This window comes from Camellia sinensis, chromosome 15 (genome assembly GCF_055761805.1).
Source record: "Camellia sinensis isolate YWXY chromosome 15, ASM5576180v1, whole genome shotgun sequence".
NCBI classification, from domain to species: Eukaryota; Viridiplantae; Streptophyta; class Magnoliopsida; order Ericales; family Theaceae; genus Camellia; species Camellia sinensis.
The window spans coordinates 102,319,017-102,334,772 of NC_138975.1; the positions used below are offsets into that span (position 1 = coordinate 102,319,017).

The 15,756-nt window shown below is 32.5% G+C and overlaps 1 protein-coding gene across 7 annotated transcripts; it reads right to left on the bottom strand.

The window, feature by feature from the left end:
• Positions 1–1,322: 1,322 nt before the first annotated feature.
• LOC114285454 (transcription factor bHLH79) lies at positions 1,323–15,548 on the bottom strand. 7 transcript variants are annotated; one of them, XM_082909216.1, is made up of 7 exons: positions 14,839–15,548; positions 13,710–13,913; positions 13,542–13,607; positions 13,291–13,359; positions 13,115–13,186; positions 3,065–3,184; positions 1,323–1,747 (listed from the first exon to the last, which is right to left on the bottom strand). In XM_082909216.1, exons 1-7 carry the CDS (start codon positions 15,130–15,132, stop codon positions 1,619–1,621), a joined length of 954 nt encoding a protein of 317 aa, XP_082765342.1. In that variant the 5' UTR covers positions 15,133–15,548; the 3' UTR covers positions 1,323–1,618. The 7 variants fall into 7 exon arrangements, with proteins under 7 accessions (XP_082765342.1, XP_082765343.1, XP_082765344.1 ...); XM_082909217.1 differs by having other exon boundaries at positions 13,710–13,910; positions 14,839–15,536; XM_082909218.1 differs by lacking the exon at positions 3,065–3,184.
• Positions 15,549–15,756: the final 208 nt, after the last annotated feature.

Below are 15,756 nucleotides of genomic sequence, written 5' to 3' on the forward strand. Positions count from 1 at the left end.
TTTGATATACATTGTTAGTCCCGTATCTTACCAGTTGAAGGATTTAGAACAATTAGTAACTCGACAAGGTACAAAATTCAAGTTGAGAAATTTTTTCAATTCAAGTCTCTGTGCTAGCCCTTTTATATTCGTTTACCATTTAGTTTCTCTTCTTTTCTGTCAACTTCTATTTCTATTTGGTTAAATTACACTAAACTCTCTTAAAATTTTGAAAAAATACAATATGCTTCACAAGTTTTGCATAATTATATTAGAGCATCTCTATCAGCTTACTTAAATTTTACCCTAAAATATTATTAAAAAAAATCTATTCCCTATTTTAAGAATTACTTTTTCAGCTACCTTCTCCAACAAACTCTCCCTATTCTAGTCAAAAATGAAGGCTCTTTATAGCACTAGAGTTGGAGTCAATCAATTACAAAGGAAAGCAGCAAAAGCAAACGCAGGGGCCTGACGTCCGGATGGTTGACCGGCCGGACATCCTGGTGGTCGACCGATTGGGATATTTTTGAGCATTTTTCTTCTTCACTCACGGACATCCATGGATGGCGGATGTCCGAGGGGACATCCAGAGGACTTCTCCTTCACGCCTTCAGCGAAATAAAATAAGAGTTTCTCAGATATAAGGAAGCTACAGTGACTCCCTACAAATAGAGTGTCATTGTAACATTCCTAAATTTAAGGGATGGTATAAGAAATCTGTTGGGGGAAGAATTTCTGAAGAATTAACCCTTATAATTGCAAAAAACTATTATAAGGGAACTGATGAAGATGCTCTTAGGCTCTTTAATATTACAATTCTAATACCTAACTTTCTTTTTATCAGTAATTCGTTAATCATATAGACAAAAAAATGATGATGTCATCTATTTACACTAAAATATATGTTTTATCTTATCTATCTTTGTGTTTTCAAATCATCTGCATTAGTTCCAGTCTTTTTAACCTACTAAAAAAGATATTGGTGTAATTATACCAAAACTAGAAGACTTTGTGCATTTTCTCAAAATCTTGAGGAAGGACAGTGTAATTTACCTGGGAAAAAAAATTACAAGGTGGTCAACTACACCATTAAAAACAAATAAATAAATTACAAAGGGGTCATATTATTACAAGGGCATTTGAAATTAGTTCATCAAGCAAATCACAAGGTCACTTTTTGGCCAAAAATAATAGTAACCTCAATTTTTCTTAGCATTTTACAAGGTATATAACAATTTTTTCGTCAGTCTTCTCTATAAGATTTGGTGCTTGCTTAATCCACAGTCCGTTCAAAATGATTGGATTTTTTTGTATCAGCTGATTAAAATGATGCCGCGGGGTTAGGAAACAGTCCTCTGATTATATAAATTTCAAGTACTACAATCACCCTAACAAACTGTTCAGAACCAATACAATGAATTACAGTAAATTACTAAGTTAGATAATACAGAATGAAGACAGCAATTTTCTACACAAAACATGGTATTTCTTCTGATTACAAATTTAAGAATGGGTCATAGGTAGAGAAAAAACTCACTGCACTATGATGTGGAAACCATTAATAAAACTCATCTTTGATTAAAGATGATGAGTGAAATGGATGACTAATATGCTGCTTGATTCCCTAGTTTTCATATCATGTTTCTCTGTCAAAGCTACTACCAACCTGCATGTGAAGCCATTCAGGTTGCGATCCTTGCATATATTCCCTTGTTGCTTGTGATCCCAAAAGCATTCCAGTCGAGTCAAATGTTGCTGCCCCTAGCTGAACACCACCAGATTTATTCAGTCAGAAGAATATTAAAAAAAAGGGTAAACAAGAATAGCATCTGAAATATATATTCTGTTCATGAGAATAAGAAAAGCAAATCACAACTCTTAATGGGATATGGCATATAAATAACATCTACCTACAGGGAAATTAGTTAATACTTAATAATAGGAGAAAACCATGTTGATGCACTTGTGAAATTAATGAAATTAAGCTACTACCAACTAATCTCCCAATCTACTTTTATTATTCCTTAGTTTATCCATTTTCTATGACTGACTTTTCTTTGCACCAGAAGTTCAACCTTGTGGAAAAAAACACACCACACAAATACAAAATACCATGTCCCTTCCCAAAAAACTCCCCTATAAAACCACACCCAACACCACATTCGACAACAACATAACAGTATAAAAAACTAGCCATGATTACCCTCTTCTTCATACAACTTTACTTGCTGATACACACATGTTTTATTTAACAATCACATTTATTTAAGTTTAAAATGGTTTTTGATGGGTTTTGTTTGATTTTAAAAATATGGTCCAAATGTACTCTTTTTTTATCCTGGTTTTAAGTAACTATAAACAAAGTTTTACATATTTTCTTTCAACAATTAATAATTTTGTGTCATAATAAATTCATAATGCACCACTATACTATTATGTATAAGAAAATGCCACAATGTGTACCCTTAAAAAGGTGCATACCGTAACAATAGTTATGATTTTTGTTGTGAAAGTTATGAATGGTGAACTTATGTTGTGCACCCTAAAGTTATGAATATCAAAGTCATTATGCTTTTTTGTGGTAAAAGTAATATTTTTTGTGATGAACAAACGGATATTTTTTGTGATGAGCAAAAAGTTAATACTTTTTTGGTAAAAGTTATACATTTTGTATAAGATGCATACCATATGCACCTTTTTGGGGTGCACATGGTAGCCTTTCCCGTATGTATTTTGTTACTAATAGTTTATAGACTTGTAGTGTCGGGTTTCAAACTTGTAGAAATAAAAGATATGGAAAATGCAAAGTTGTTAGTGTTGAAAAATGTATTGAAATGTGTAAAAGATCTGTAAAAATATATGAAAGTGTTTTGGGATATTTGAAAAGCGTATTGGGATTATTAATATTTTGACATTTTGTGTTCCTTATTGACAGCCATTAGGGCTATCATTAGCAGCATCCCAATGATATTAGTGACACAAATCCTACCTCAACATAGAAGATCTAAGAATAACAAATCTACAAGGAATCAATTGGGGACAAAAACAAAAGCCAAAAAAAAAAAAAAGAAGATGATCTAACCTTATTTGTGAACTTTGGGTTGACGATCAAGGTATGAGAATTGGTGAAAATTGGTGACTCCAATCTTGTAAATCTAGATTTTTCAAAGGCCAACAGTGTGTTTTGTATGAGATCGAGAAGCTGAAAGGCAAAAACTTGAGCTTTTATGTAGTGAGGAGCCAACTGTGTTGTTATGATAGCCATAATGGTCGTAAAGGTTTTAAAAAGCGACCGCACCCGTTACGTAACGGTTGTGGTGGTTACCGCCACCCGTGACGGCCGCTTTTGCAGCATGATTGAGATTCACACGTATGTCGGCCGTAGCGGTCGTAACGGTGCCGTAACGGCCTATTACGCACCGTTATGTAATGGTTCTGAACTGCTTCTTTCGAAAACACACAAAAAAAAAAAAGTTGAAAATGGGGGAAGAGGGATAGAGAGAAGATGGAAGATAAAGGGAGAAGGAGGAACAAGAGATAGAGAGAGAAAAGAGGGAAGATGAAGAACTTGTTATTGATTTGTTGAAACTGTAAGACCTATGTTATTCTATTCAGCTGCTATCACTCAACCATTTTGTTTGTATGTGTCTATCTATATATTGTTTAAAAATAATAATAATGATAATAATAAGTGTATTCATTATCTATTTGACTTGATTAAAATAGATATATATATATATATATTTAGGCTCTTATTTATACTCTTCTTTTTGTCATTGTTTATCTTATATATAATAGTTAGTGATTGATTTTTTGTATAATATAAAGTCATTAATTATTAAAATAAAATGTAAAAAACTCAGTTTATAGTGGTTTAAAAATATGAAATATATTGCGTCATACTTAAAAATTTACAAAAATTGATCAATATTTATTTTAAACCTAATAAATATGATCATGGAAAAAAAATACGTGTATTTGTAAGTTTTTTTCAAATTGTGTGAGAAATAGAAAAACATTCACGGTTCCGGTTACCACAACCGTTATGCTACGGCCTTTACACCCCGCAACCGCAACCGCGCCACCGCCACCGTTACGGCGACCGCAACCGCTTTTCAGAACCTTGGTCGTAACAATCATTATAACTATGATTTTTATTCCCATTGATATTGCAGTTGTGACAGGTCACAAAGGTGACTTATAGTGTTACATAACAACCGCTTTTCAAAAGCTTGATAATAAGTTAACTAATGCATTGCACTCGTAAGTAACAGGAATAAAAGGAGAAAGTGATGGAGGGAAAAGAAAAAGAAAAGGAGGGAGTGTTGGGGAAAAGGAAGGAGACAATTTATAAGACTAATAGGGCAGCACCAATTTATAAGCATAACCATAAACCTAAGAACCACGGATACTTCGAAAAAGATGTGTCTGTGTCACGTTCGTATTCGTGTCCAACACTGACAGTGACACTTCCTCATGTATCAGACACACATCCAAATGTGTCATTTTAAATTTTTTTGTAGACCCAGCCAAACTTTGGACACTTGCGTCCATCGCTTAGACACATATAGAACACATTATAAGTATGCACAAAATAACTTACAAAATATAATGATAAAAGAAAACAATGCAGATTTATACATATTAATCTTTCTTCCTTTAAACTTCAGGAATTAGTGTTATTTTGCATTTCTTATAATCTTTTAATGAAATATTCATATATCATCATTTCCCCAAAACAAGGGTGAAGATAAAATTATCGGAAGTGTAAGCGAAGAGGAAGGGTAGAAGGAAACAAGGCACACCCTTTGTATTGAACTACTAAATAGAAAGAAAAGGACAAGTAATAAAAATTTGGTCAATCACTCCAATATATTTTGGGATACTTACCAATTAGTCCTATTAATTAGACTTATTTACTTACAGATCTTGGCTGATAAATTTATTACTGTAAATTTATTCATAAAAATAAGAAAAGCTAATAAATTTATCATTGATAAATTTATCAATATGACTTGATGGGTAATAAATCCCCAAAATAGGACATATTGGTAATTTGCCCATATAATTTTTAGATGTCCAATCCTGGGAAGTTCTGTACTTTCAGAATTAGCCAACTAAGAGGTGCTACAGTATTATCATGAAAATTTTGGTTGAACTGATCATCTAGTTATGCATTGCATTTTTCTTTTTCTTTTGTTTTTTTAGTAAACATTTCGAAAATCCAAAAGTTTTACATAAGAATTGATTATCAATAATTGTTTGGACCACATTTTAAGAAATTCAAAATAATGCTTGGCATAAAGAGCATAGAAAAAGCAAATTTGTTGTTCACAAATCAGAGAACACAAGTGACGACTCTACATTTCCATAATTCATTTTAAATCATTTGTACTTATCATGACTTTTTGCAAACTATTAATTTAGAGCGGATAGAAAATATGATAAAATGTTTAGCATGAACAAAATTGCAATCAGGACTTTAAAACACTTGATGTTAAGTATTGAATAGTTTACAACAGAAGTAGATCAATCCACATTGTAAATGATAAAAAGGATAAACAAAAATAGTAATGCATAATAAGTGTGCTCCAGAAGCTTCCAGGCCAACTGAATTAAGGGTAAGAGGCTTGTTGGTGCATATATGCACATTTAATTTTAATATTAAATTATATTTACATGATAATTCCATGAGTCATCGGTTGCATTGGTAGAGATATAATCACTAACGATGTTAGTACATGTAGGTCATGTTTGATTCACAAGACTAATAGTGAACGTATTAATAATTCCATCAAATTAGTGTGGTATTCACTATCCAATTGGATTAGTAGGATAAATTATCCCCATGTCCATTGTTTGATTTGCATTAGATAAGAAAACATATGAATGTAGGATTACAACTATATTTATCTTCTTTTCTAATCTTACCCTCCATCAATGTTTCTTCACAATCTTTACCTTATCAAAATTTCTTCATAAACGTGATTTTGAAAAAAATTATAAATAAATAAATAAATAAAAGCAAAATAAAAATACAAAGGCCATGTTTGGTTTTTTTTAATTTTTTTTTAAAAATATAAACTAATTTGATAAAATAAATATCAAAAAACATTTTAAAATTTTTAAAAATTATTTTTAACCTTCTAAAATATAAAATTATATAAAAAATAATAAGTGTTTTAATTATTAGTCAAGGGTAAAAGAGTTTTTATTTTATTTCCCAGCTCAGGATATATAATCTCACCCTTACCCCATTACTAATAATCCTACAAATTTATTGGATTAATTATCCATTAGATTAATAATCCTGAAACAAAATTTCAAAACAAATACAAGATTATCGGGCCCACAGATTAATAATTCCAATCCCATGCTATAATCTTGTCAATCAAACATGCCCGTAACGTACTATTGGTTTGGATTACTACATTAACATTGAGATATATGAATTATGATGGTGACTTCCATTCATTTATTACAGAGTTATCATGTGCTGACCAAGGGTTTATAACTGTTCACATGTACTAAGTGCATTAACATGTAGCTTTATATCTCTAAACTTTTCATGTATTTGGATCTATATATATAACAGTCCCATGCCGTGGCAGTGAATGGATGTGGAGTGTATTTGCTCTATATTTTGTGTTTATATACATAGATTATTAGACAACTCGTAAGGTTGTTTCTTATGGTGACGCTTAGACTCACCTACTCGTGTAGGGTTTGTCAGAGTGAACACAACTATCAGTCGAGGAGTTGTATCCTGGAGACAGGTCATAATATGAGATATTTTGTTGCACCAGGTGGTTATCGGATGTGACAGCTTTGCCAACCGAGAAGGGCTTAAATCTCCTAGAAGAAAATGAGATTACTGTGACTCCGTCCGATTTATTGTATACCCATATATTTCGCGATGTGACGTAGCCATTATCATTTTAGTGAAAGTTGAGGATGTGTAAATACATATTTGATATAGTAGACGAGAGTAGTAATCCATGGACGTAGGCAGAGATTGCAGAATCATATAAATTTTTTGCCCATATTTATCATTATTGGCTCCATTATATTTATAACAAGGCCATCTAAGAAACAACTTATCCAAATAAAAAAATAAAAAAAAATCCCATCTAAGAAACAAACACTACAGGTCCTTTTCCCCGCGTCAGCTGCTTTTTCTTCTTCTCTTAGCAGAAGGGGGCTCAGAAGAGGGCAGAAAGCCCAATGATATTGCTGGATTCTAAAGATGCACTAAGGAACTACAGTTGTAAAAAGAACAAGTGTTAATAATCACAAGTCACTAGTGTCGACTCCAGAATTTTTTGTTGGTGTCAATTAAAATTTTAAATTTCATAAAAGTGATATTATTACCCCTTTTTCAATATAATAAAAAAGTAAAAAACACACAAACACACACACACAATATTTTGTACTTATATGCAACTTTTTACACAAATATCAAATCTGCCCCTCCGAAGGGGGAAAAAAATATTTAGGCTTAAGAGAAATAATAAAAAAAATTAACAAAAATTTGGCTTTATTGCAATTTTTCTTACTAAATAAAAAGTAGAGTGTTTATCGGGAGTGTGAACAAGCCAACTTTTCATAAATCCTATATCATATTTATTTTCAATAAATCAACAAATAATTTAAAATTCTTAAGTCAAACAAAAGAAAATGAGAAATGCTATTTCTCATCGAATTTATTTCGCTTCTTATGTATATAACAAAATAAAAATTATGTATATGTATAAGACTTATCATATTTAAAAATTAGTGAGAACTACATAGAATGTGAAGAGTTTCAGCTATGAAAGGTTCTAGTGATATACAACCGTCCAAAGAAAATTTAATGCATTACTATTTTTTAAACAAAAAAGTATGCTAACATATAGATAACCAACCACAAAAAATATAAATAGAACAATTTGAGTGAAATTATTCTTTTTATGGTGACTTTTACGTTTGATGTATATATATATATTTATTTTTTTCTCTTCTTTGTGGTTGATATTTTGATTAGTTCTATATTTCTAAACTTGTTAAAATGGAAAAATAAATAAATAATCAAAAAGTAATGTTTTCTGTGATGTATTCAAAGTAGTGGAGTTTAGATAATGAGGTTCGAAGCTATCTTCTGAGTGGTGTCAATAGTATTAACATTTCCCTAAAATCCCAAAATTTATATAGTAGTTTTTTTCCTTTTTTCAATCTTCCAGTGGGTTCAAGTGACACCACCTATAATAAGCTAAAGTCGCCCTTGAACTATCCTTCTACTAAAGGAAGGGTACTTTTTTCCTTTTAGTTATCTATGAGCTGCAAAGTAACATATGTTCCAACCTATGTTACGTGGACTTAGGTTTTTTGTAATCAAAAAGTAATCAGTGTGTTTGGTTTGAGTTTTTTGAATTAAGTTTTTTGAAAATTGAGTTTTTTGGTTTTTGTGTTTTTTTGGTTTTAGTGAATATTTTTAAAATTTTAAACATTTTTTTTAATTTTTTAGATGCACCTTACTTAAATGTATCTAAAAAGTAAAAAATTTGTGAAAAAATATTTTTAAAAATTAATAAATACATAAAAATATAAAAAATGTACTGAATTCTCGTATTTTTTTGTATTTTTCATATTTAGTGATTTTTTAAAAGATTTTTTTCAATTTTTTTTTACTTTTTAGGTATATTTACGTTAGGTATGTCTAAAAATTAAAAAAAAATTGCTCAAAATATTAAAAAAAATCAGTAAAAACAAAAAAACACGAAAAATAAGAAAGTACAATTTTCTGAAAAGTGTTTTTGAAAAATGATAACCAAGCATAGTGAATGTTTTCTATGATGTATCTAATGGTTGGACACATCAAATCTCCAAATAAGAGATGCGGGGACTCGGAATGTACCCGAAAATTAGATATGGGCAAGTGGATACGGCAAAAAGAATTAAAAAAAAGAGATAATTGTTGAAAAGTCCAAGACAAGGAGGGTGTAAGGCATTAGGTCTAGTGAATATTTTTTGTTGCTAAGATGTCCTCCATTTATGAAATAATTTAGTGAGAAGTCTTATCGTTGATTTTAGAGAACATTTGTTTCCAATTTTACCCCTTAATTTATGTATTGACCTTTTTTTATCTGTTGACTATCTGTTCAAATTATATTTATCTGTTTAAATTTTTTTTGACTATATGTTCAAATTTATATCAATTTGTTAAATTTTTTTTCCCTCTATTCAAATTTATATCTATCTGTTTAATTTTTTTTATTTGTTGAAATGCCAAGCCAAACCAAACCAAACCAAATTATCTATCTGTTGAAAATATCTGTTAAAATTATCCATCTGTTGAAATTATATCTGTTGAAATTGCTAATTTTTTCCTATCTATTAAAATTTACAAAGCATATTTTTTTATCTGTTAATTTTGCGACTATCATCAATTTAATTTTGTGATCTGTTGCAATTTGTTTCATCATCATCATCATCATTATCATCATCATCAACATCAACAGCAGCAACAACAACAACAACAACAATAATAAACAACTACAAAAAATAAAAATAAAAATAAAGATCTACTCTGAGATCTCCACAGATCCAAATCTACCACAACAACAACAATAATAATAACAATAATAATAATAATAATCTAACAACCAAAAAAAATTGAGAAGATTTGAACCAATGGCACAAACAAACCCCTAATCAACCAACCCATTCAGTAGCAAGAAGTTCATTAGGGAATTTTGTTGAACAGTTGGTGGATATGTAATATACAAAGTGCCATTGTCGATGACGACAACGGGGCGAGAGGTGGAGTCGTCCATGAGAGAGGAGGTGGTGGATCTGCAGCTGAGATCCGAACTACGTTACACGGACTCGGGTGCGGGTGTCAGATACAGGTATGTGTCTAGGTGTCAGATTCGCCTATTCGTAAAAATAAGGATACGGGAATTCGGTTAAAAAGTATCCAAAAAAATATATATGAATATGGGGGCACGGCATATGAAATGTTAATAACCTTATAAATATTTTGACTTTATTGGTAGCTTTTTGATTTTTTTTACTAATTTTTTACATTCCCAAATCAACCCCAAGTAAAAAAATATTTTTTTATTTAGTTTTGTATATAAATATAATAATTTTTCTTTATTACCGTTAAATTCTATTGTAGAAGACACATATATAAATAAATTCTATATAAACATAATAATTTTTTTATTTATTTTGTATATAAATATAAAAAAAAATCACAATATAAAATTAAAAAATAGAATGTATATACATTATTTATATGAGTAATACTAGAAATTCTTAATATTTTATTTTTTATAGGCATTATCATATTTTGTAGGTCTCACATATCATACAAATAAGAAATAAAATATTTAATAAAAATATTTTAAATTTATGTATATAAACTTTTTTTTAATTGATATTATATATATGTGTATGTGTTATAAATGAGATAAGTAGAGTCAAAAAAAAAAAAAAGTGAAGAAGAGAGAGAATGAGAGAGAGTAGAAGATGGATAGACACAGAAAGAGAGACAGAGCAAACAAGAGGAAGATTGAGAGTGAGAGTGAGAGAGAGAGAGAGAGAGAGAGAGAGAGAGAAGAAGAAGATCGATCGACAAAGAGAAGAAAATCAATTGACAACGAGAAGAAGATTGAGAGACCAACAAAGAGAAGAAGACAGATTGAGGTCGCTAGTGAGAATAAAAGATGGCGATGGCGATCGCTTCCTTCTCCACTTTAACTTGTAAGTTTCTCAATAATCCTTCTTCACTCCTCTCATGCCAGCTGTGTCTGAGAAAACCATGCCGAATCCAACACAGATCTCACACCCACACCCGTGTCACGTCGTGTCATGTCATGTCGTGTCGACACGAGTACTCTGCCATAAACTGACGAGTCCATGTAACACAGGATCTAAAGAGGAGTTTCAGGGGAGTGATCATGGTCGTGGATCGAAGAAGATGAAGTGGGTGGTGGTGATTTTCACGTCACTCTTCTGGACGGTGCCAGTCACGGACGGCGCCCGCGCCGGCATCGGCATCGGCATCGGCATCGGCGCCAGAGAAGAGAAGATTGGGAATCGAACAGTGACAATGAAAGGACCATAGCGGAGATGAGAGGTGGTGAGAGTATTTGAGATGAGATCATCGGAGAGACGGTGTCAAATCATGATTGGAGAGTGCGACAAAGCTACAGCGGTGACCGATTAAGGAAAATGGCAATAAAGCTGCGTGGCGACAATTGTGAAGATGTTAATGAAGATGTCGAGTGCGGTGAGGAGGTGGCAAAGGCGGCGGCAGCGGTGGTGGTGGTGGTGGTAGTGGTGGTGGTGGAGGGTGAAGGGATGTGGCAGGCAGAGAGAGAGATAGAGAGAGCACTACAGAGAGGGCGAAAATGATTTGGCTAGGGTTTGATTTGGAAACCATGTATATATATATACATGGGTATTTGTATCATTTTGCAAAGGCTTGTCCTTCTAGACATAATAAAGTAGTGTGTGGACCTTCGAGCATAAAAAATACAAGATTGAATTTTCCGCCCGAGTGTCCTTTAAAAAAATTAGCAGAGGTCTAATCCTACTGTGTTTTTTTTCTTTTTTTATACTATTTTTTTAGGCGCTAAATCTTGAATTTTATTTTTTTTTTATTTTTTTATTTTCTTGTAGAATTTTGGTTTGGACAAGCCAAAATAAGTTAGATTAAAGTTTAATAATATGAAGAGTGAAAAGTTAGTCCAACTAATATCGTGACTATAAAGTATTGTGGCCCAAACAGTGATAAAAGTTTGGGCAGGCCTATTATCATTCTTTCAAAAGTGTGGGCTGGCTCATTATGATTATTCTTTTTAGTTGTTGATTAAAACAAAAACTAAATCAAAAACAATAGGGAAAAAAAATGAAGATAAGAGCAACAATTTGCCACGTAACAGAAGAGATAAGGTTTTGACTTGCTCTCTCTCTCTCTCTCTCCCCTTCGGTAATTGAAAGACGAACGTCAACGTGAATTCCGTAATTAAAAGACGAACGTCAATGTGAATCGGCATCTATTGCGCCTCAATCTTCCTCGATCTGTGTTTTTCTTCCTCGATCTACCCAATCATTGGTTCGTCTTCCTCAATCCATCGTATCCTTTTTCAAAGCGTCGTGTTCGAGCTAGATTCCGCACCCATGTCGGTGTTGTGTCGTGTTGACACTGGTATTGGCCAGAAAACGAAAAGTCCATGTAACATAGTTTCCAACTGCCAAAAAAAGAGCAACCAAATGAAGTTATTGAACTTCATGTAGCTATTGGGGAGCTATTCTGATACGAGGTGTTTGTGTTGGGATTGATCCACCCATGTGATATATGTGGGTTCGATACAGTTGTTAGATTGATTTTAACATGTATTTGAGTTAGGTTAGTAGAGTCTGGAATCTACTGGGAAATCCAATATGTATAAGATTTGGTTACCTAATTGAATGGAATTAGAATTCTTATAGGTTCTTATAAATAGTCATGTGGATTATAGGCTTTTCTGAGAGATTGAGAGAAGGAAAAAAACAGAGATGTAAAGGGTGAGAGAAAAAATACCGTGAGGGCACCGAGGTGAGCGAGGGCTCAACTATCTTTGAACATGAATTCGGATAGTGGTGTAGGTTTTGAGTATTTTGGCCGTTTCACATGTACTCTCTATTTTATTCATATAGTGGAATCTCTGTCTTCCATGGATAAGTTTGTATATGATTGTTTTTCTCTTTGATGTGTGCGCTTCTGTTCTCGTGGTGGGATGTGGTATAAATCCCAACAGTTTGATGGCAACAACTCCTAAAAGACTTATTGGAAAATACAAGAATCTATCTTTAATCTAGACCTCAAATGTAATATCAAAAGGAATGAAGTTATGTTTAGCAGTAGCACAGTTAAAATTGCCCCTTTGATCTTATTGAACCCTTCTAAATAACAGCCCAAATCACCACCTTTTGTGATAGCTTATTCTGCTAATTTTCCAATGACAAAAAGCAGTTTCTATAATAATAGAGTTAAAAAACAAGCATTTCCAATCAGACATAAAAAAAAATTAGATGGTACTTTTAAATAAATAATAGTTTTTTCACTTTACTCTGTATAATTAGTTAGTGCATTTAGACTTACATCTTTAGAAGGAAATCCCTCAATAGGGAAGTTCATCCTTGAATTGACTGCCTCAAGCTTCATTGACAAGAACTACAATTTCCAAGTTATGGGGAAAAAAAGGAATTAGCTTCTACAGAGGGAGCATTGGTAATGTCATAGAATTGCAATAAAAATGTCCGGATAAATACAGTTACCTCAACCTGGTGCTGCAGTGACTGGATGTAATTTATAATCTCATCAAGGACAAGTGCTTTCCCAATAACCTAACCAAATAAAAATTATGTAAATACACAGGAAGAATACAATGCTATGACAAAATTAAAGTAGGAACTAAGGTAAAACTAAACTTCTGGATTTCAAACAACTGGTTTTCTATTTTCTATCAAGAGCATTTTAAGATTTCTCCAATTATTTAACCATAAAATTAACAACAAAATACACATACCTTATTACATCCCGGGACCAAGTCTTGCAGAACCTTCATCCTCTCACTGATCTTTTCTCTCCTAGCCTGACAAGACAAAAAAAAGGTTTCAGTTTAGAAAGTATCTCAAAATTCAATGGATAAATGAGCTATAGCAAATTGCAAGTACAAGAGGTTTGAATAGTTTACTCTCTCTGCTAAACTGTGGCTATCAGTAGCTTGACCCCTTCTAGCTCTGACATGGATATAATCTTGCTTAGGAGGCTCAGAAGGTTTTGTGCTTTGCTCAGCAGGTTTGTTCTCCGGCCCAGAATTTGCTTCAACTTCAGATTTTGAGCCACCATTTTCATCTCTTGATCCGGATTTTTTCATTCGTTTACCATTTGAATTCTTCTGCCCAGAAAGAAAACAAAACCAATTCAGAGTTGACACCCCTGATTTTGATAAACTGTAGTATAGTTGGACTGAGAAATTCCCAATTTTTTGACATAAAAAATATGGGAAAATAGCATAATAAGTCATTCCTGGATCAAAGGTTTAAAAGCACAAAAAATAATTAGTAAATAGAAATTTGCACAAGACATCTTAATTTCCATGAGCCAAGGAAGAACTAAATAAATTAACAAAAATAAAAATAAAAGAAATAATAGTTAAATTTTGCTGAAATGCTTGAATAATATTTGCTCCCAATAAATATAGAATTAACAAAAAGAAAAAGAAAAACAATAAAAAGAAAGACAAGCAAAGAAGAAAATCATATTTTATTTTATTTTATTGTGCTCATAAAACAAGGAAACAATACAAGAAAATCCTTAAAATTAAGGGATAATTTCATTTCAATATAAGTTCAGAAAAATATTTTCAAATTTATGATAAACTTTATAAGTAATAAAAAGTGAAATCATAAGTTTTTCATGGATGTGCAATTAAATTGTGAAAATTCCAGTGACATGGAATTTCCCCTTAAAGTAACAAAGGAGGGCATGAAAGTTATACATGAGCTAAATAAAATAGGAGAAATTTTAATTCAGTGTATATTTAAAAAAATAATAATTACAGATCAGTGATACATTTTATAAATATTAATAATTAAATTCTTAAACTTTCCCATCAATTTGTAACAATTTTGTAGAAATACAACTGGGTGGTAATTTGCCCAATAAAATATCATAAAATTCAACAAATAAATGCTAGATTGGGAGAGGGGGGGGGGGGGGACCATAAAATCACAACAAAAATAAAGCAATACGCAAATATTGGGAATGTACAAAAAGCCACAAATTAAGAGCAGTAATTGAATGAACAAAGAGTGAATTACCAAATCCTTGGCACTACTGGTGGACACGAGCTTCGATGACTCATCCTCCTCCGAATTCGCATCCCTCCGCTTCCTCCCGCCGCCGCTCTGCTCCGTAACCGTCGATTCGTCAACGGAGACGTCACGGTTCGAGTTGGCCTCTGCGAATGCGCCGAAGTTACACATCCTCAACCCTAACCCTCCTCCTCCACGGCTCAGCTCGCCATTGATCGGAAACGGCCAAATCTCAGCTAAACTGTACGACGAAGGGTTTGCTGCCGAGAACGAAGCCTCGTTGATTATCGGAGGATCCATTTCAGCAACTCATTCAAAATACAAACACAAACATAATTAAGAAAGTCTGTGAAATTGAGCTGAATGAGAGAGGTAGTGGAATTGAAACCCTAGATTTTTTTTGGTTTGAGAAAGTGCTAGGATGGAGTCAGGGTTATTTAAGGAGTGGAGAGAGGGAGACACAGACAGAGACAGAGGCAGAGACACAGCAATTTCTGGAAGTACAGTCTGAAGGTGAAGTGAGAGAGAGTTCTCTGTAAAAGTGAGGATGATGAGTGTTGGTGCGCACTGCACTCACGGCGCATGATATCAGTCTAGACTGGGGAATCGCTGGAGTAGATAAAGATTCTGTACTCGCTAGAAGAGACAGGCACGTATTCGATTTGTGAGCGAAATGACAGAAAAATCCAATTATATTTCTGACCTTACTGAATTATCTAAGGCCAAGTTTGGGGACTTTAAAAAAAGTCAAAAAGTCAAAAAGTCACTCAAAAAGTTAAAAAGTTAACACTATTTACCAAAAGTCAACAATTACGGCTGCACAACTCCCAATTCAAATTTTTCCCTACAAATCAATTTTTATAATTTTTTATTACACATTTTTCAATAAAAAGTCAAAAAGTTAACCCAAACATCCATATTTTC